This window comes from Heterocephalus glaber, unplaced genomic scaffold (assembly GCF_053883595.1).
Source record: "Heterocephalus glaber isolate CG9 unplaced genomic scaffold, H.glaber_assembly_v1.0 deba00001504, whole genome shotgun sequence".
NCBI lineage: Eukaryota > Metazoa > Chordata > Mammalia > Rodentia > Bathyergidae > Heterocephalus > Heterocephalus glaber.
In genome coordinates this window covers 37,220,584-37,242,080 of record NW_028258324.1, presented here as the reverse complement: position 1 = coordinate 37,242,080, position 21,497 = coordinate 37,220,584, and the positions used below count along the sequence as shown (strand labels likewise).

General features: G+C 37.2%; 1 protein-coding gene across 7 annotated transcripts in view; it reads left to right on the top strand.

The window, feature by feature from the left end:
* Positions 1-10,539, top strand: part of Ift80 (intraflagellar transport 80) — a 125,988-nt gene extending 115,449 nt beyond the window's left edge. For 3 of the 7 annotated variants that reach the window (XM_087186452.1, XM_087186453.1, XM_087186456.1), the window contains 2 exons: positions 4,407-4,530; positions 9,990-10,539. In XM_087186452.1, coding sequence (XP_087042578.1) covers positions 4,407-4,530; positions 9,990-10,100 — 235 coding nt within the window. In that variant the 3' untranslated portion in view covers positions 10,101-10,539. Of the gene's footprint in view, positions 1-4,406; positions 4,531-8,312; positions 8,528-9,989 lie in introns of all 7 variants that reach the window. The other 4 variants (XR_015440911.1, XM_087186454.1, XM_087186457.1 and 1 more) reach the window with 4 other exon arrangements.
* The last annotated feature ends 10,958 nt before the right edge of the window (positions 10,540-21,497 follow it).

The following is a 21,497-nucleotide window of genomic DNA, read 5'->3' as shown; positions in this document are numbered from 1 at the left end:
CCATTTTATAAACAATCTCTCTCCTTCCCCTTTTATTTTAAAGCAGAGCCCAATTGCCATATCTTTTTATCTGTAAATATTTCAGTATATATCTCTATAAGATTTTTAAAGTATAACCTACAAATATCATGACCATACCTTAAGAAGTTAACATTAATTTTATTTGGTGTTCTTATATTTCAAAAATATTTTATGGTTTGTTTGAATCAGAATGCAAAAAAAAAAGATCCACGTATTGTGATTAGTTAATATACTCTTAAGGTTTTTTAATCTATAGATTTTTCTATTTCTTTTTGTGTTTTCTTATAATATTCCTATTGAAGCAACTGAGCCTATAGAATTTACCAGTCTGGACATTGTTGATTACAACTTTGTGGTATCACTTACTATGTTCTTCTTTTTCCATCTTCTTTTTTTATTTAGCTATAAACTGGTTGTTAAAGGTAGAAACTTGATAAGTTTAGGTTTAATTTTTGTGGGGGAAAGGGAGGGGAATCTATAATGCGTGGTGGTGTCTATGTTGGTGACTGGTTATCTGTGTTTTACTGATGTTAACGGCCATTGGTGATAACTGCCCAGATGTATTAATTAGGTGTTTAAAATGATTGATTCTGACATTCTAGGACAGAATTTAAATATTAGATGATAGATTGCTTTTTAAATCCCCAATTTTCTATATTTGTTTAAATCTTCTAAAAAGAAACAGTTTTAAATTTGTTTCTATGTGTTGTTTTATTTGAGAAGCATACTGTTTCTGGTTTATACTTATGTCTTTCGTATTTGCATTTGAAAATTGCCTGCTATTTTGAAAGATATGGCTCCTAAAAAGTTACAGGTAGGCAGATTATCTGTTTGATATCCTTTGGACTTTTGGTGATGTTCTGCTTTCAATAATTGAAGTTAAGGGGCTGGGGATGTAGCTCAGTGGTGCCGCACCTGCCTGGCAAGTACAAGGTCCTGAGTTCAATTCCTGGAACTGGAAAAAAAAATTGAAGTTAAGAGAAGTAGGAACTAGAAGGTCTAGATAACTGTATTGACCTTACAAGTAAGTATTCATAAAAATAATTTATTCTGTTGTGGTGGTGGTACTGGAAATTGATTGAATCCAGGGCCTTTGCAGTGAGTTACATCTTTAGTACTTTAAAACTTTTTAGAGTCAGGGTCTTATCAATTTGGTAAATTGCAGGCTAGGCTTGAAATTTTTTTTTTTTTTTTTTTTACTGGGGATTGAACTCAGGACCTTGCGCTTATAAGGCAGGCGGCGGAACCACTGAGCTAAATCCCCAGCCTAAGGCTTGAACTTTTTATCCTCATGCCTCAGCCTCCCAGAGTGCCGGGATATGTATGCGTCATCATATCCAGCTAATAAAAACAATTTCTAATCTTCTCTCAGTTATACAAAATAACTTTGATTCATTCAAGTTATGCAAAAGATCACACTTTGTTTTGTTGTTGTTTTGAGGTGATTTCTCACTGTGTTGTTCAAGCGGGTCTCAAACTCCAGTGATCCTCCCAACTCAGTCTCCTGAGTAGTTAAGGAGCTCAAGTGATCCTCCCAACTCAGCCTCCTGAGCTGGGATTGCAAGCATGTGCCACCATGCCTGGCTAAAGGATCATTTTATATATATATATATATATATATATATATATATATTTTTTTTTTTTTTTTTTTCTTTTTGGTACCAGGGATCAAACTTGGGTCCTTGCACCTGTGTAGCAGGTGGCGAAACCACTGAGCTAAATCCCTGGGCCCAAGGATCATTATTTTGAAATTATAACATCTTTTTATATAACTTCCTTCTATTTAAAATGTATGGATTTATTCCAGCCCTGGAATCTAATGTCACATTTGTTTAGTTGCCAAATAACCATTTTAAAACTAGAGACATACTGTTCCCAAACCTTTTATATAATTTGGAGCAAGTTCCTTCCTAAATGTGGCAAAGAAACATTCTTTCCTCAGTGTATGCTTTTAGAGAACATTTAAAATAGCACACTATCATTTAAATGTTTTCCTTTAGCCATGGTTCTTCAATCAGATAATTAATACATATTTTATAAATATCAAATGACAATAATGATATCTAATACTTTGGATCTAGCATCTAACTATGGGAGCAGACATCATATGTTCTTTCTGCAAAATGAAATATATTGATGTTGCATACCAAATTATGTCTTTAGAATTTTTGAAAAGCCCCAGTATAGAACAGTTGCTTATGTCCTGCTCATTTAGAACACTTTCAGTTTTACACAGTCAGGATCTCCTTTCCCATCATGTACAATAGAGTGCACTTACACATACACCACTGGAAATAGAGCCCTAGGGGTGTTCCTGTGGCTTTTATTTAGATATTCCCTCCCACCCCCCCCACCCCACCCCCGCCAAAGCCTCATGTGGTCATAGGTGGAGCTTTTCAAAGGCAGCTGGATCTAGAGTGTGTGATTCTGGGATTAAGGATGTGATGCTGGGATTGATTCATGATGTGATGTTAGGATTAAGGGTTCCCTACTTTGGTGTGAGTGATACCTGCCCTAAGTACAAGTAGCCTGAATAGAATATAGGGAACAGAAAGAAGGTTGCTATTGTAGCTGGGTGCTTGGTGCTTGCTGCTTTCTGTCTGCCATGAACTGTTTCTCTTCTGTAATATCCCTCTGCCATGCCACCCTGTCTTGGAGCCAGGCAACTATGAACTGAAACTGCTACAAACTGTAAGCTAAATAAATCCTGCTTTAACTTTGAGTATTGGGTATTTTGTCTCAGCAACAAGAAAAGTAAGACAGATATAGAAGGAAATTATATGGGAGAGAGAAGGATTGAAACATTTTTACTTTCATTTTTCTTCTTATGAGCCTTTAAATTGCTTTTTGAATTCTTCTATTTTCCACTTTCATTTCTTTGTTCCAACACTTTTACATTCCCTTCAGCCTAACTTTTTTTTTGACTTATTAAAATCACAGAAAAATGATAGAAATTTGTGAGAGTCCATGATGAGTAGCAAATACTGACCTTTGCATTTAGCAGTAATAGTATATGTCAGTATGTTTTTATAAGAAAGAATTTTGTTTAATTTGGCATTGCTGTTTGTATTTTTTTGATACCAGGGATCAAACTCAGGACCTTGCGCCTGTGAGGCAGGCGGTGGAACACTGAGCTAAATCCTTGGCCCTGCTATTTGTATTATGCATGACTTACGTTTGTTATTTTTTATATGTCTTTAATATCTCAATTGTTTATCAGCTGTCAAGACATACAGCATATCTAAACTACTTGTGAAAGGGACTAGTTTGGTTAATGTAGGGTAAACCAGTGTGTACGAAGAATAAACTAGATTTTCCTACTGAAGAATGACAGGTTGCAAAATATGTAGTCAGTATTAAGTTTTGTCTAAAATGACAGATTATAATAGTTGGCTTTGATAAATCATGACTGGACTATTTGGGAGTCATGACAGAAAGCAAGAGAACTTGAGAAATAGTGTGCTTTTGACTATTATGCTGGATGTTATCCATACTTGAAAAGAAGGTGACACAAATATTATAGGAGTGCTGTACTCCACGGGGCTGTTCCTAAGTAATAAGTTATGTACAGGATTGCAGTGGCTAAGGCGCTGACCAAAATGTACATATACAAGTAAGCTTTGACTTAAGTATTAATCTCTTTGTTTCCTTGAAAATTATCAGTAGTGTATGTATTTTGTATCTTTGGTGTTGTATCTCTGTTTTCATTGAGTCACTTGGTTCTCCTATTTTAATAAAATATTACTTTAAAAATAACTTAGTTGCATAGCTAGAGATCGATTTAAATGGCTGCTTACTTTTTCTAAGCTCAAATGACAAAAGGCTTTTTGTCAGACTTTTCTTAACCTCAGTTTATTTCATGAGATTTTTTAACTTGTAGTAATAACAAGGCTATCCATTTTGAACTCTGTAAATTCATTGTCAGCTTATAAAGATGATCAGGATAGTTGAATTCAAATGAAGTTCATGCACTTAAATTTTGTGATTTCAAAAAGTTTTTCAGTGAACATTTACGACACATGGCATCTGTAGTACTCACGAAAGAGAAATGAAACCCGTATCTCCCTTCATCAGTATAAAGGCTAGTAGAGGTAATAGACTCACTTATAACACACAGTTAGGGCTATAATAATCGTGTGTATAAATGATCTGGACATAGATAATATTTGTTTCTACAGGAAGAGTTGTCAGGAAGGAGGAGTTGTGTTGAATTTGGACCTTAAAGAATAGGAATTTGCAAGATGAGTAAGGTAAAAAAATGACATTTCATAGTTCAGGATAAGCAGAGGAGAAAACCATTTGTCCTTTCCCCTAACTCTAGAACTCTACTGTCTGAGCAGTCTGACACAAGCAAGACTAATAACCTGTTTCATTTCTCATTGTAGAGCACTGGAATTGGCTGTAAAATACAAAACACATGTTGATACGGTTCTTGCTTACCGTCAAAAGTTTTTAGAGACATTTGGTAAACAGGAAACTAATGAACGATATTTGCAATATGCAGAAGGTGTAAGTATTATAAAATATTTCATAATACATATATGCTTTATAAATATTTATCTTGACAAGACACTGAGTGAGTCATACCATAATTTCTAAAAGAATTACTTTTTGCCTTATAATGTTGTAGTTATTTCATGACTATATAGCACTAAATTTTTTTCTGGATTCTTACAGACATGTTCTGATTAAGTCAAATCTGTTTTCATAATATTCAACTTATCTTATGGTTGGGTGCTAATATTTTTAGCCAAGTAAAAATAGATAGCTAGGATAAAAGTTAATTCTTGAATTTTGGTCTTCCACCAGCTACCTCTTCTACTCCAGAAAAAATACACAAGCACAGAGGACACTGGCCAAAAAACTGCATGTTTTCTCACTTTGCAGAATCTTAGGGAGTTGCTTGCACCTTATAGAAGTGCCTAACCAGGGCCAGGGGTTTAGCTCAGTAGCATAGTGCCTACCTGGCAAGCTCAAGGTCCTGAGTTGAATTCCTGGTACAAAAAAAAAAAATGCCTAACCTATGTAGACTTCACTACCTTTCACCAAAGAAGGCTCTATCTTTGCCTCCCAAATTTCTGCCAGAATTCCAGATTTTTATCATTCCAATTAGAAGATAGTAATTCCAGTACACATCAGCCCATAAAGAGAGCCAAACACAAGAGTTTTCCCTTCTGGCTAGAGCATAACTCATTGTAGCTGCTTACCTAGATCCCTCAAGGCTTAGACAGCAGAAATAGAGTTCATCTCTCTAGCCATGAAAATCTGAGAAGTTTGACTTCAGAGACCTGTAATTCCAAGACAGGATTGACCATGATTCCAGCTCTGTGAATTAGCTTGCTTAGCATTTTATTCATTCATTTATTCCAAAAAATATTTATGAGATCTCCTTCTAGGCTGGGGAGTATGTTTGATGTTGAATAAGATGTATCCTCTGTCTTCCTGTGGTGTATAGACAATGTGGGAGCACTCATTCTTGGAGTAGAGTACTATAATACGGAATGTTCTGAGCCATCCCAACGGCAGGATAGAGGAGACTTGGGAAGAACAAGTAGAGAGAAGACAATTTCTAATTTCTAAAGCATTATCCACTAGAATACTACTGGGTGTCAGATCTACATTTTTGGATTTCAACATAAGTTTCAGGGTAATGAGACTTTTGGGGTCATATTATTTAGCAATGCAACTTGAATATCTGGAGATAGATACAAGTTGTAGGTTTTGTGTTAGAAAGGGGACATACTTTATAGAAGATCCACAAATTTGTTTTCATTTGGGATCTCCCTTAGTTTTGAAGTTAATCCCAGGAATTTGAAGTATAAGAGCTTTCTCTACTACAAAAGACAGTCTGAAATTTCTGAGGCTGCATTGTAATTCATAGAATTTAACAGCAGCTACCATGAATACAGTGTCAAGCAGCCCATATGACACCTGATCTATTTGTCACGGTTTGGAAAACTGAGCACCTGGACTGGGCTGTAGCTCAGTAATAGAGCATTTGCCTAGCATGTGTGAGACCCTGGATTCCATATCAGCACTGTAAAATAAAACAAAACCCTGAGGACCCACCTTAAATTTACTTTATTGTATAATTTAAAGCAGATTAATGCCTACTTTGTTTCCTGGATCTCATCATCAGTATTTTTCCAATATTTTCATACGAGATACATTTTTTTGTAGTAGTAGGGATTAAACCAGGACCTTCACCCAGAGCTATATCTCCAGTGCTTTAAAAAATTGTTTGAGACAGGGTCTTGGTAAGTAGCCATGTTGCTGAGGCTGGGCTTGAACTTGTGATCTTCCTGCCTCTGCCTCTCACGGTGCATTAGATACTTTTGAGAATATAGAAAATATAGTCCTTATACTAAATGAAGTAATATTTTAAGTAGCAAATACTTAACTGATATATATACCGATATATATATTCAACTGTTAGGAAATATACTATTTCAGTCATAGAAGTAACAGAAATTTTCAAAGTGGGATGACCAGATCAACATGGTTTTCTTAGGTATTTTGTTTTCTTTCATCCTGAAGCTATTTACTTTGACTGTCTATGGCATTATATTATAGTTTCCTACTTTTCCTTCTTAAATGTCATTTGGAAGTTAACTGAAAATTGGAAAATAGTATTTTAAGATGAAAATTAAGCTTTACCTAAAAACTTTTTTACTTAACCTTCCCTCCCCTCCCCTTCCTTCCCTTTTCTTTTTCCTTTCCTCCCTTTCTCCCTCCCTCCTTTTCCCCCTCCTTCCCTCCTCCTTTTCCTACCTCCCTTTCTCCTTTCCTCCTTTCTTTCTTTCCTTTTTTTTTTTGTCTAAAAAGCAGAGAAAATAATTGCTCTCTAACAGATGCACAGTAGCAGCTGATTGGGAGTGGATATAGCATGGGAATGGACATGTTCCAGGCAGACGGGAGGCTTTGAAGTGAAAAAGATTAAAAGTAGCAGAGATTGACTTTAGGATTTCTGAGGCATATTAAATAGTGGGAAGTAACATGATCACTTTTTCCTGTTAAAATCCTGCTTTCAAAAAAATGGGAACTTAAATTTTTTGCACAAAATTATCGTAATATTTTATTAGTCAGTTAAAGGATATGATAGTAAGAAAAAACATATGGACTCTTGAAAGAAGGGGGAGGAATGCTGAGTGGCTGCTCTGGGTCAGAGGTGGTTAGAATGTTGGTTGAGGCCAGACATTGACGTCTTTATAACATGTTAAGAAAATGGATGTCATTATCAAACTTCTCAGCGTGGAAGTTTATGATCAAGAGGATAACTTGAAAGATAACTTCAGATATAAAAGTTAGCACTTCTATTTATTTATTATGCGTATTACCTGTTTTCTTCTATTATTATCTGTCTTTATTATCTCTCCATAAGATCGTGGTTTTTAATCATTTTATTCACTGCTGAATCTTTGAACCTAGGATAATACTTGGAATATACTAAGTGCTAAATGTTTGTTGAATAATTGAAGCATACAGAGACAGTATATAAGATAAGAAGTAAAAACAGCTGATAGTGTCTCTAATGAATAGCTTCTGGGGCTGGAGATGAAGTTCAGTGGTAGAGAATGTCTGGAATGTGAAAAGCCCTGGGTTCCATCACCAGCATCACAAAAGGAAAAACCGTTTCTGAAGTGCAGTGGCAACACAGTCAGTAGTATTACAGTAGTCTTTGGAGAGAATGAGAGTCCGGAATAAGGAGAATAAGGGTGGATAGCCTGCAGGGAAATAGAGAGGCAAAGAAGATGAGAAGGAGCCAGCGAAGAGAAGGAAATTGAATGTGTAATAATTGAAGGCAGTGGTCTAGAGAAGTTGAAGCTGGTATTTGAGAAGTGTGAAGAGGTTAGCGCGAGACAAGGGGAAGAGAGGCATGAGTACAGGTACAGGTAAGTTTGAATACAAGGAAGGAGAATTAAGTGAACTCATGCCTGATTGTTATTCTATTCTCTGTAAAGCAGGAAGCTGACTTTAGGACAGGAACTAAATTGCTTCTGTGTGAATAAGAATTGACAAAGGACCAAAATAAGAAGTACCAAATAGTACTGGCAACTCCATATAGTAAAAAGGATGGATTTTAATGTAGAAATCACTTCACAACTATCAAAGAATATCTTTATCTAAAATCCACTCAAAATATTACCCAAGGGCTAAATTAGCTGTAAAACACTGTTCTAAAACTGGATAAATGCCAAAATGGAAGTGCAGCATTTATTTTCTGTAGGCTAGCCATCAAATGATGCCCTCATTTGTATTACAAGTAACTAATATAGTTGTCATCAATTTAGTTGACAGATGTCTGGTGCAACCAAACTGTTGTTCAGCGTATCATCAGTACATGGTTTTATTGTGATTGATTTGAGAAACATATGTAAGTCAATTTAAGGCTGGAAGAAGTCCAGGACATCCATCAACTTTTGTCTTCCTCTTTATGAATGTTTTGTTAGACATGGAAACAAGTGTTTTGCCATTTAAAAATACCAAGTTGTGTCCCGATTGAAAAGTGAGTCTTTCAAATAATCTATCTTTGGCTCTGCTTTTCAACAATCTATCACTTGCATCTCAGCACAGAGGTTTTTTGTTTTGTTTTTTTTTAAACACAAACATTTATCTCCTAGGGTAAGAGGAAGTGTATTAATTCATTTACTTTATGTGTTATAGATAAATATGTGAGATTAGTATTTTCTTTTTTTTCTTTTTTTTGTACCGGGGATTGAACTCAGGACCTTGTTCTTGCGAGGCAGGCAGCAGAACCACTGAGCTAACTCCCCGGCCTGAGATTAGTATTTTCTTAAAAAGATAACCCAAAATATTCAAAAATTACTTTATAGAAATTTAGATATAGGATACTGAAGGAGAAAGAACCTAAAACTTAATTCTGCCAACTTCCAGCACAAAAGAAGACACATGAATTTTTATTAAGGTTATTCTCTCAGTTATTTAAGATAAATCTATTAAATAGAAAGTAATGCTTCAGTACAGTTTAATATTACTCAATTCTTGTACCTGGAAATGAAAACTTATTTACCTCTGACTCAGTCTAAGGGGACTGAGTTTGTTTCATAGTAAATCAGTTAGTTTAATCTAGGACCCAATTTTTCCCATGTCTTGCCTTAGGACACACATTCCCAAATAAGTGACCTCAAAATTTTGTTAAACAGTAGACTGTATTTTTCTAAAGAAATTTCTCGTGGAACTCAGAGGCAGAGTCCTTTCCTATCTTCAAGACTGATGAACTTGGCAAAGGGGTAGGTCTGGGCTAGGGGAGGGGAGATTGCATCATGGACAGAAAGGACACAAACATATAAAAAAGTTACCACTTCTCAGTTATCCTTTGTATGTGTCTCCCAGTCTTGCCTTTCCTCTGCTTCTTCTAATATCTCATCTTTGTCTTGCTGACTGCTGTATCTTTTTGTCACTTTAGGAGTTGTTGCAGAGCAGACATTTGTATAGAATGTGCTCAGGGGAAGACAATGTTTTCCTTATCTTTTTTCATAGCTAGGCTTCTAATGAGAATTTTAATATAGATGTAAATTCTTGACTTGTTGGAAACAGCTTGGTGGACAGAGCTCTGTCCATGTTTCCTCATTTGGATGAGAGCCATCTATCTTCCCCCTCAATTGTCCCTGAGGAACTGTATGGAATCCTAAGACTCCATGGCACTGTATCTATATGCCTTTTATAAACAGGTACAACTAGATTTATGTCCTTTATATCACATTGAAAGTCTGCTTTTTATTATATAATTGTCTTCTAGGTGTTAGTCTTAAAGATATTTCATCATTTTGAGCACTATTATGTTTTCTTCAATGTTCATTTTTTTCTCTATTTTATTATTTTATTATTTCTCTATTTTCTTCTATTTTAGAAGTCATATATTCTATTTTTGCTGATTCTTGGTCATTTTAGACTTTTTAAAATGTCTTATACTATATAAGCACCTTTCTTCCTTTTTTCTGTTTTAGCTCCAAATAGATTGGGAGAAAATCAAAGTCAAAATTCAGATGGAAATTACTAAAGAACGAGAGCGATCATCAAGCAGCCAATCCAACAAGAATACAAGTCTGAAGCACTAAATACCTTGCCAACCTTTAAGAAATTTTGAAATTAATTCTGATCAACCAAAGATAAGCATGTTTTGGTTGTGAAAGAAAAAGGTATAATCCTTTTTTTCTTTTTTTTTTTTTTTTTGGAACTGGGGATCAAACTTGGGACCTTGTGCTTGTGAGGCAGGCAGTGGAACCACTGAGCTAAATCCCCGGCCCCAAAAAGGTATAATCTTTAATAATAAGCACTTTCTGTGTGTTTAATTCCAAAAGTATCAAAAAGAGTAAGCAAAAAATAACTGATATAATTTCAACTTTTATATTTTTCTAGTCTGATATTTAGCAGAGCATTTCTATAGCATCTCTATACTTATGTAGTGTTGATTACATTCCATTTTTGTTCATTTATCCCTGAATCTTTAGGCATGAACAAATATTAATGCTGATAATAAAACATTGAACTCTAAAATATGTTATCATTAATTTTTTGTTTGACTTCCTAAATTGTCAAGGGCCTCTAAGAGCTTATTTATACCAAGACATTTGTGAAAATATAAAATTGAGATACTTGTACACCAAAGTTCAGAGTAGCTTTCTTTGAATAGCAAAAGGTAGAAAAACTCAAATGTCCTTCAACAGATGAGTGAATAAATCAGTGTAGTATGCACATTACAGTGGAGTATCATTCAGCTTTACAAAGGAATGAAATTCTGCTATATGCTACAACATAGATGCACCTTGAAAAAGTAGGCTAAGTGAAATAAACCCAACACAAAAGGTCATATATTGTATGATCCCACTTATGTAAGGTACCTAGAATCAGCAAGTTCATAGAAACAGAAAGGAAAATAGTGGTTACCGTGGACTAGGGGGAAGGAGAAGTTGAGAGTTTATTGTTTAATGAGTACAAAGTTTTTGTTTGGAATGAACAAATTACAGAAATGGGTAATGGTGATGGTTGTATGACATTTATGAATTTTAATGCCCCTGAATTGTACTCTTAAAAATGATTTTAAAGGGGCTCAGTACATGGCTCAGTGGTATAGTTCTTGCCTAGTATTAGGGAAGCTCTGGGCTCAATCCTTAGTGGGTTAAAAAAACTTGGGGGATGGTAAATTTTGTTATAATTATCTCCATAATTTTATAAACTCTAGAATAAGTATTATTCTCACTCCTCTCATGTCTTGAGAATGTTCAAGCAATAGGCCCTAAATTCTGAATTTGTGAAAAATCTCATTAGGTGATAAATCTGTTTGATTAGGCTTAATTCAGTATGTCCCAACATTATTATTACCACACAACCTTTTTAACAGTAACACAAATACCTTTAGAAAGTCTTCCATGAAGACAGCCCCAACAAGATTACTCTTCCCTTCAGACACCACCTGCAAGTGGAGCCCTCACACTACCCTGAAGTTCCGGGTTATCTGCACTTGGGTCTGTCTTGGCTACACATTGGGGGATTCTCATCAACCCCCCTTCACATTTTATAATTTCCTAGAATGATTCATAGAATTCACCGAAAGGTTTTGTTTGCAGTTTTATTAAAAAGTATACAACTCAGGAACACCCACGTGGAAGAGATGCAAGATACAGAACAGTGATGGTGAACTTTTTAGAGCTTTCAATGAGACGAACAGCCCACTGCAGCACACATGCCATAGGTTCACCACCACTGATGTAGAAGAAAGGAGGAGTATGGTGGAGAGGAAAAGGAAGGGACATATCTTAGTTACTTTTTTTGTTGCTGAGATAAAATACCCGAAACCCAAAGTTAAAGGAGGAAAGGTTTATTGTAGCTCATAGTTTGTAGAGGTTTCAGTTCATAGTTGGCTGGCTCCAAGGCAGAGGGGCATCACTGAAGAGAAACAATTCATGGCAGGCAGAAGGGAGCAAAGTAGCAAAGTAATGAAGAAGCAGCAAGCAGTGGCAGCAGCTACATGTATTTAGGGCAGGTAGCACTCACACTCAGGGTGGGCCTTCCCATTATCCACATCCACAACTAGGCCCAACTAATTAGCAGACTAATTTAGTAATCACATACTTAATCCTAGCATTGAATACTCTAGATAAGGCCACCTCTGGAAAGCCTTACTTATGACTACATGAGGCTTTGGGGTTACATCCAGACACAAGCCATAATAGGACACAGAACTTCCATACCCTCTCCTTGTTGAATTCAGCTGTATCATCTTCCCAGCACATGCATGTGTTCACCACCTGTTATGACTTATATCTAGATGTCCCACCAAATCCTCATAGGTGGGGCTTTTGGATGTGACTGGGTCATGGATGTGATACTAGATTAGTCTACTGATTGGTGTAACATAGTTCTAGGTGTGTATAATGGATTTATTGAAGAGGGAAGATCCACCCTGGGTGTAGCTGTCACCAATGAATAGGCTTACAGCCTGGACGAATAAAAAGAAGGAAGTCTGGATGCTTCCTGCCTGCTTTTCTCCTCTGCCATGCCACCCTGCAGTGGAGCCAGACAACTATGGGCTGAAACATACAAACTGTGAGTCAAAATAAACCTTTCCTCCTTGAAATTGTGGGTATTGGGACTTGTGTCTCAGCAGCAAGAAAGTAATTACCATAAGACACCAAGAAGTTGCCGAGCCCTAATGTGGTGGTTGTTGTTTTAACCAGGGTTTTGATACATGGGCATAATTAAAACATTGGCCCTGCAGTCGAATTCAATCCCTAGGCCCCCTCCACTTCCTGAAGATGTAGTTATTGAAATTCCAGCCCTCTAATCATATGGTTGGGTTTTCTTGACAAGGAGCGTGCATCCTGATACTTCCTAGGACCCCTCCTCCAAAAGTCACTTCATTAGCATAGCAGGTGACCTTATCACTCAAGAAATTCTAAAGATTTTGGAAGATCTAGGCCAAGAACTCTTCTTCCTCATTCCCCAGAAGACGGATACATTTTCGCTTATTATAGGCCACTGCTTTCCTCCCCATCCCCACCCCCTTCAATTATAAGATCTTTTGTAACAATTATAACAAAAGGATCATATGTGACTAAGCTTAACAGATACAGCCAAATTTGGTATTTTTCAACATACTTGACAATATCAGTATTATAATCTTATCAACAGCGCTAGCATTATGGTAGTTGTAACCTAGGAAGTAAGTTCAAAGATAATGATATATTAGTAGCATTCTATCTAGTCTCTGTCTCTCTAATTGGAAGTTTGTTCCTCAGAGGATACAAGAAGAACATGTCCATATCAGCTCATTTCTATATTGCTTTACCTCCCCAAATCTGTTCATTTCATGAACTTGGATAGCCATGTCAAGTGAACACACTGGGATATCTGTTCCTCAATTCCAGTCACTTCATAATATTGATCCATTTTATTTCTCAGCTACACACCCAGCCTGAGAGGAAAAATTTTATTTTTTAATCTAGTTAATGTATTTAGTTAAAATTGTTAGAAAAGCAGTTAAATATACAGTTTATGGCCAGAAGTCAGCAAACTCCCCTTTGTGTGGCACTTGTCTTTCCTGAGTGAAATCCTCTCCTTCATGCTTAATGATTTCCTATACTTCACATAGAAAAATCTGTTTACTAACAAAATCACTACCGAACACCCACTGTAGCTTGGGAACTATACTAGATGCTAGAAATGTAATAGCAAACAGAACAGAAAAAATATTCCTGCCCTCTTGTGAAGCTTACATTCTAATGAGGCACAATGTGTAGGAAGGCATGACATAAGCAAATACAAAGAATACAATATTTCTGGGCTGGGAATGCAGCTCATTGGTAAAGCAAATGTTTAGCATGTATGAGGCCCTCAGAACAAGGCTAACCACCACTACTACCACTTACACACAGTAAAAATACAGTATTTTTTATATTGATAGGTAAAGACAAAGCATGAAAAAGAGAAAGATGATGAAGGTACGTCATTTTGGAAGGTGTCACTGAGAACATGCAATTTGAGGAGACACACCGAGAAAGAGATGTTCATTTTTAACTTCTGCCAGATATGTCAAATATAACATAGGAAAATCATTAGATAAAATTCCTATTAGATGAGCTTATATTATTCCTCTGAAAACTAATTTTATTGTACATGCTAGGCAGTCCCTTCCTTTAACTGATTTTATTTATTTTAAAAAAAACATTTTTTTTATTAAATTCTTTTATTGGTACATTGTAGATATACAATACAATTACATTTCTCATTGGGAATTGTACCTTTACATAATGCATCTTGGTTCTTATTTTTTCCCCATTCCTAGCCCTCCTTTCACGCCCTCCACCCTTCCCTATTTACAAAGACTTTATTTCCGTTTTTTCCATTTCTCAGCATTTTTCCTTTCCCTTCTTTCCTTTCCCCTGCCCCTCCCACTACCCCTACCCCTTTGGACCTTTTCTTCCTATTTTACATTATCAATTATTCATTCTAATCATTGGTACATTTTAGGTATACAATATAATGACATTCATCATTGGAAATTTGCACTTTTACATAGTCTCTCTTGGTTCTTATTTTTCACCCTTGCCCAGCCCTCCCTTCAACCCCTCCACTCCTCCCTATTTACAAAGATTTTGTTCTTATTTTTCCATTTTCTCATATTAATCCCATTCCCTTCTATCCTTTCCCCTAGCCCTCCCACTTCCTTCCCCTTTGCCCCTTTTCTTCCCATTTCACATGACCTATTATACATTTAGTCCTTATGTACACTTTCAGTTTCTCACACCAGAGAAACTATTCGGTATTTATTCATGTGTGTCCTATTTATTTCACTTAAGAGTATCGCCTCAATGTGCATCCACTTAGCTATAAATGTCTCTAATTTCTCATTTTTTATGGCTGAGTAGTACTCCATTTTATAAAAAAACCACATTTTCTCTATCCAGACTCCAGTTGATGGCCATTTGGGCTGTTTCCAAGTTTTAGCTATCACAAACTGTGCTGCTATGAACATGGGTGCACATATATCACTGTGGTATGATTCTTCTAATTCTTTGGGGAAGATCCCCAGCAGTGGAATAATGGGGTCAAATGGGACTTCCAGTCCTAGTTCTTTGAGGTATCTCCATACTGATTTCCACAGTGCTTGCCCAGTCAACACTCCCACCAGGAGTGGAGCAGGCTTCCTCTTTCCCCACAGCCCCGCCAGCTTTTGTTATTGATTGATTTCATGATAGCAGCCATTCTTTCTGGGTGAAGTGGAATCTCAGCATTGTTTTCATTTGCATCTCTCGAATGACCAGTGATGTTGAACAGTTTTTCATGTATTTATTTGCTATTTCTACTTCTTTGTCTGAGAAATGTCTGTTCATTTCAGATGCCCATTTTCGGATTGGGTCTTCAAATTTGGAAGGTCTGATCTTTTTAAGTTCTTTATAGATTCGAGATAGTAGACCTTTGTCTGAGGAAGAGCAGGTGAAGATTTTTTCCCACATTGTGGGTTGTCTCTTCACAAGCTGGTGGTTTCTCTTGCTGTGCAGAAGCCTTTTAATAAAAAGAGATCCCACTTGTTGATTGTTTGTGCTAGTTCACAGGCAACTGAGGTTTTGTTCGTAAAATCTTTTCCTACACTGATGTCTTCAAGGGTTCTACCTAACCTCTGTTCCAGCTGGTTCAGAGTTTCTATTTTAATATTTAGATCTTTAATCCATTTTGATTTTAGTTTAGTGCATGGTGAGAGATACAGGTCTAGTTTTAATCTTTGGCAAGTTGAAGCCCAATTTTTCCAGCACCATTTATTAAAGAGGCTATCTTTCCTCCAGTGAGGGTGTTTGGCTCCTTTGTCGAAGATGAGATAGCTGAGTGTGTCTGGCATTGTTTCTGCATCTTCGAATCTGTTCCACTGGTCCTCAAGCCTGTTTCTTTACCAGTACCATGCTGTTTTTATCAGAGTAGCTTTGTAATATAGTTGCAGGTTGGGGATTGTGATACCCCCTGCCATGTCTCTGTTACCTAGAATTGCTTTTGCTCTTCTGGGTCTCTTCTTGTTCCAAATGAATTTTTGGATTGTTTTCTCAAGTTCTATGAAGTATGCTGCTGGGATCTCAATTGGAATTGCATTAAATCTATATAGCAGTTTTGGAAGTATGGCCATTTTCACTATATTAATCCTTCCTACCCAGGAGCAGGGGATGTCTGTCTATTTTCTGATATCATCTTCAATCTCTCTTTTCAGAGTGCCATAGTTTTCAGAGAAGAGGTCTTTGATTTCTTTCGTTAGGATGATTCCTAGGTATTTCAGTTTTTTGGATGCTATTGTGAAAGGAATTATTTGCCCTATTTCTCTCTCAGGGAGTCTGTCATTGGTGTAGAGGAAAGCTATTGATTTTTGTGTGTTGACCTTGTAAACAGCTACTTGACTGAATTTGGTTATTAAGTCTAGAAGACTTTTGGTGGAGTTCTTGGGGTCTTCTATATAGAGTATCATGTCATCTGCAAATAATGACAATTTGACTTCTTCATTTCCTTTCTTTATTCCTTTTATTTCTTTCTCTTGTCTAATTGCTGTGCCTAATGTTTCCAGAACTATATTGAACAAGAGTGGTGATAGTGGACATCCTTGTCTTGTTCCTGATTTTACTGTGAAGGATTTCAGTCTTCGACCATTTAGTATGATATTGGCTGTTGGTTTTTCATAGATGGCTTCTATCAGTTTGAGGTAGAGACCATCTATTCCAATTTTTTGTAGAGTTTTTATCATAAATGCATGTTGGATTTTGTCAAATGCTTTTTCTGTATCTATGGAGATAATCATATGGTTTTTGTCCTTGGCTCTACTGATATAGTGTATTACATTGATTGATTTTCATATATTGAACCATCCCTACATCCCTGGGATGAATCCCACTTGATCAGGGTGTATAATCTTCTTGATGATCTTCTGCATTCTTTTTGCCATTATCTTATGAAGGATTTTTGCATCTATGTTCATTAGTGAGATTGGCCTATAGTTCTCTTTTTCAGTTGGGTCTTTCTCTGCTTTGGAGATCAAGGTGATGCTTGCTTCCAGGAATGAATTTGGGAGTATTGCTTCCCTTTCAATTTCACTGAAGAGTTTAAACAGTAGTGGCAGCAGTTCCTCTCTAAATGTCTTGTAGAATTCAGCGGTGAAGTCATCAGGGCCTGGGCTTTTCTTAGTTGATAAGTTTTTAATTACATTTTCAATTTCATTGGTTGATATTGGGTTGTTCAGAATTTTTAGGTCTTCTTTGTTCAACTTTAGTAATTCATATGTATCTAGGAATCTGTCCATTTCTTCTATGTTGTCCATCTTATTGGCATATAGGTCATGGAAGTAGGTATTGATGATCCTCTGGATTTCTGCTGGGTCTGTTGTAATTTCACCCTTTTCATTCCTAATTGCATGGATTTGGGCCTTTTCTTTCCTTTTTCTGACAAGGTTGGCTAAAGGTTTGTCAATTTTGTTGACTCTTTCGAAGAACCAACTCTTGACTTCATTGATTTTTTTGTATCATTCTCTTAGTCTCCATTGCATTGATTTCTCCTCTGATCTTTATAATTTCCTCCCTTGTATGAGCTTTGGGGTTGTCCTGCTCTTCTTTTTCTAGAAGCTTGGGGTTCAGCATCAGGTTAATTGGGCTCATTCTGTTTTCCTAATATGAGTATTCACTGCTATGAATTTCCCTCATAAGACGGCTTTCATTGTGTCCCATAGATTCCGATATCTTGTATTGTCATTGTCATTTAATTGAAGGAACTGCTGATTTCTTTAATTTCCTCTGTGACCCATTGGTTATTCAAAAGTGTGTTGTTCAATTTCCACGTGTTTATGAAATTTGTTGAGTTTCTTTTGCTATGGATCTCCAATATCATAGCACTATGGTCTGATAATATACAGGGGATAACTTCAGTTCCTTTGCACTTACTTAAACATGTTCTGTGTGTGAGTATGTGGTCTACTTTGGAGAATGACCCATGTGCAGCTGAGAAGAATGTGTATTCTGATTTTGTGGGGTGGAAGACTCTGTAAACATCTGTTAAGTTCATTTGTTCAAGAGTTTGATTGAGTTCTAGTATTTCATTACTTATTTTTAGTCCAGTTGATCTATCTATTTGTGACAGTGGGCTGTTGAGGTCCCCCACTACAATTGTATTAGTGCATATATGACTTTTCATGTCCGTTAGTATTTGTTTTATATAGTTGGGTGCACTAGTGTTTGGTGCATAGATATTTATGATTGTCATCTCTTCCTCTTGGATTGTTCCCTTTACAAGGATGTAGTGTCCTTCTTCGTCTCTCTTAATCAGTGTTAGTTTGAAATCTACTTGATCTGCCAAGAGGATAGCTACTCCTGCTTTTTTTCGGGTTCCTGTCACATGCAGTATTGTTTTCCACCCTTTAACTTTCAGTCTCTGAGTTTCCTTTTGAATTAAGTGTGTTTCTTGTATGCAGCATATTGTTGGATTTTGCTTCTTGACCCATTCTGCCAGTCTATTTTTTTGATTGGTGAATTGAGACCATTAACATTGATGGTTATAACTGAAACGTATTGACTTGTCATTGCCATGACTTTTTCTTTTTGTTGGGTTCTCCCCCTTTACATTTAATTTCTTGTCATGCCAGATGGGTTCATTCTGCTTTGCTTCCTGGGGTTGTGATCCTCAATGTCTGTTCCTAGGCTATTGTGTCAAATTCTTTGGAGTGCTGGTTTGGTATTCACGAAGTTCCTAAGGTGCTCTTTGTCATGAAAGTATCTTATTTCTCCATCCATTTTGAAAGATAGTTTTGCAGGGTACATCAATCTGGGCTGGAGGCTGTTTTCTTTGAGGGCTTGGAATATGTCACTCCAAGCTCTTCTTGCCTTGATGGTTTGTGTTGAGAAGTCTGCTGTGATTCTGATGGGCTTTCCTTTGTATGTGATTTGTTTCTTTTCTCTGACTGCTTGTAGAACTTTGTTCTTCTGTTGTGTTTCTGGAATCTTAACAATTATATGCCTATGTGTAGATTTTTTTTGATCAAGGCTATTTGGAGTCCTATATGCCTCACTTATCTGTATGTCAAGCTCTTTTCCCCTGCTTGGGAAGTTTTCTGCCATTTTTTCTGTGAAGAGATTTTTTATGTCATCTCCACTCTCTCCTGTTTCTTCATTGAGCCCAATCAGTCTTATGTTATTCTTCTTTGCATCATGTAGCAGCTGTTGGATTGATTTCTCATGTTCCCTTATAATTTTGAAGCAATTTTTCTTTTCCTGGTCACTAATTGCAATCTTATCTTCTATATCTGAAATTCTGTCCTCACATTGGCTCATTCTCCTGTGTAGACTTTCAATGGAGTTTTTCATGTCCTGGAAATCTATTTGCATCTGTTTTATGGATTCCATTTGTTTCTTGTGTTGGGATTCCATCATGTTCCTGAGCTCCTCTCTAGATTTATTAATCATGTCTTGCACTAGGGGCACAATTTCTCCTGTTATCTGAGAAATTATTTCTGATTTCATTTTTTCCAGATCCCTTTTGGTTGCCAATTCAGTGGGTCCAGGTGGTTGAGTATGAGAGTGTTCCATCTCATTTCCCTTTGGGGTTGCTGTAGGTGATCTGGAAGTCTGGTTTTGAGACTTATTTACGTGCTTTCTCATTTCTACTGGGGCGGGGGGCTGTTAGCACCTGTATGGATTACCTCCTCTGAGCTGGGTGAGGTGGAACAGGGGCCGGGAGCAGCGGTAGGCATGGTGGCCCAAAAGCCCTTTCCTGTGGTCTGGGAGCAGCCGGAGGGATGGTGGCCTGGAAGCCCCTTTTTGTGGACCAGGAGCAGTGGGATGGTGGCTCAGAAGCCCCTCCCTCTGGGCCGGGAGCGGTGGGAGGGATGGTGGCCCGGAAGCCCCTTCCTCTGGTCCAGGAGCAGCGGGACAGAATGTGGCCCAAAAGCCCTTTCCTCTGGGCTGGGAGCAGCGGGAGGGATGATGACCGGAAAGCCCCTTCCTCTGGACCAGGAGCAGTGGGACGACGGCTCAGAAGCCCCTACCTCTAGGCCGGGAGCAGGGGGACTCAGTACCTTAGTCTGGTGGTCTGTTGTCCTCTGTGTCTTTGTAGTGTGGAACCAGGTGGCTGCCTGTCTGCAGAGGGCTGATTCGGTGTCTTCTGTGCGACTCGGGACCTTGGTAGGGCATGCACAGCCCTTCCTGTGTCCTGTGGGCTGATTCAGCATGTTCTGTGCCACCCGGGACCTCGGTAGGGCGTGGGCTGACCTGCCTGTCTGCAGCGGGGTGATTCGGCATCTTCCGCACGACTCGGGACCATAACTGATTTTAAATGAGTTAATCTTTAAAAGGAATTCTGCATGGTTTTGACATTAATAGTAATTATCATACATAATATAGCTTACCTGTTAATACAAACTTATGTAGTAACATATTCATAATAATGTAATCACTGAATGTTTATACAACCAAATTATAACGTTCAGGTCCATAATCCCACATGTAAAACCCTGAGCCAAATCTGTTAAAGAACTCGAATCTGTGTAAAAATGCAGTGTATATCACAATGTTTTGATAAGTTCATGCATATCCCCCATTTATTACAGGATATAACCAACAAGGTCACAGGTTTCGTCCTTAATCAAATATATTAATATTTCTGTTTGGGATTGGAGGTATAGCTTGGTAGTAATGTGCTTGCCTAGGATGTGTGAGACCCTGAATTCAATACTCGGCACTGCAAAAAACAAAATATTTCTATAATGTAGTACATGAATATTTACACTAAGTGGTATGAATAAAGATTAGAAGTACCTTTTCTTGGGGTTTGGTGTTAAATGGGTTCAAGTTGGGTTCAGTTATGAAAAAATGTTTTGGATTATAAATTATGGATATGGGATTATGGACTTGTAGAAGAATTAGAGTAAAAATAGGGGTGTATACATGAGGTGGGGATGAAAGGAAGGGTAAAAAAAAGCTAAATCTTCATTCTTCATAGTGGAAAGGCAATAGATAATGCCCTTCTCAACAGGAAATAATAGACAGGTTACTTAGAGATATGCTGGTAACACCAAACAGCCAGCTAGCTAAAAGTTGAAAATTGGCCAGGTATGGTGCTGCACACTTATAAATCCCAGCACTTGGGAGGCTGAGGCAGAAGGATCACTTTGAGTTCAAGGCCAGCCTGGACTACATGTGAGAACCTATCTCAAAAAACAAACAAAAAGAGTTGAAAATGATTCCGCCAGAGATTGAGAAAAATAGATGCAATAGCAATATTTTTCACAATAAATCTTCTAGAACTATTTGCCTATTCAAATATGTGTGTGATAACTTTGATAAAAGCAAAACCTGACCTTTAAAAGATGACTACAAGTGGGAGAAAATATCCAAAACACATACCTGACAATCTGCATCAGTACATCAAGAACCATTAAATCTCACCAGTGAAAAACAAGCAGCTGGGCCTAGTAGTGCACCTATAATCCCAGCACTGAG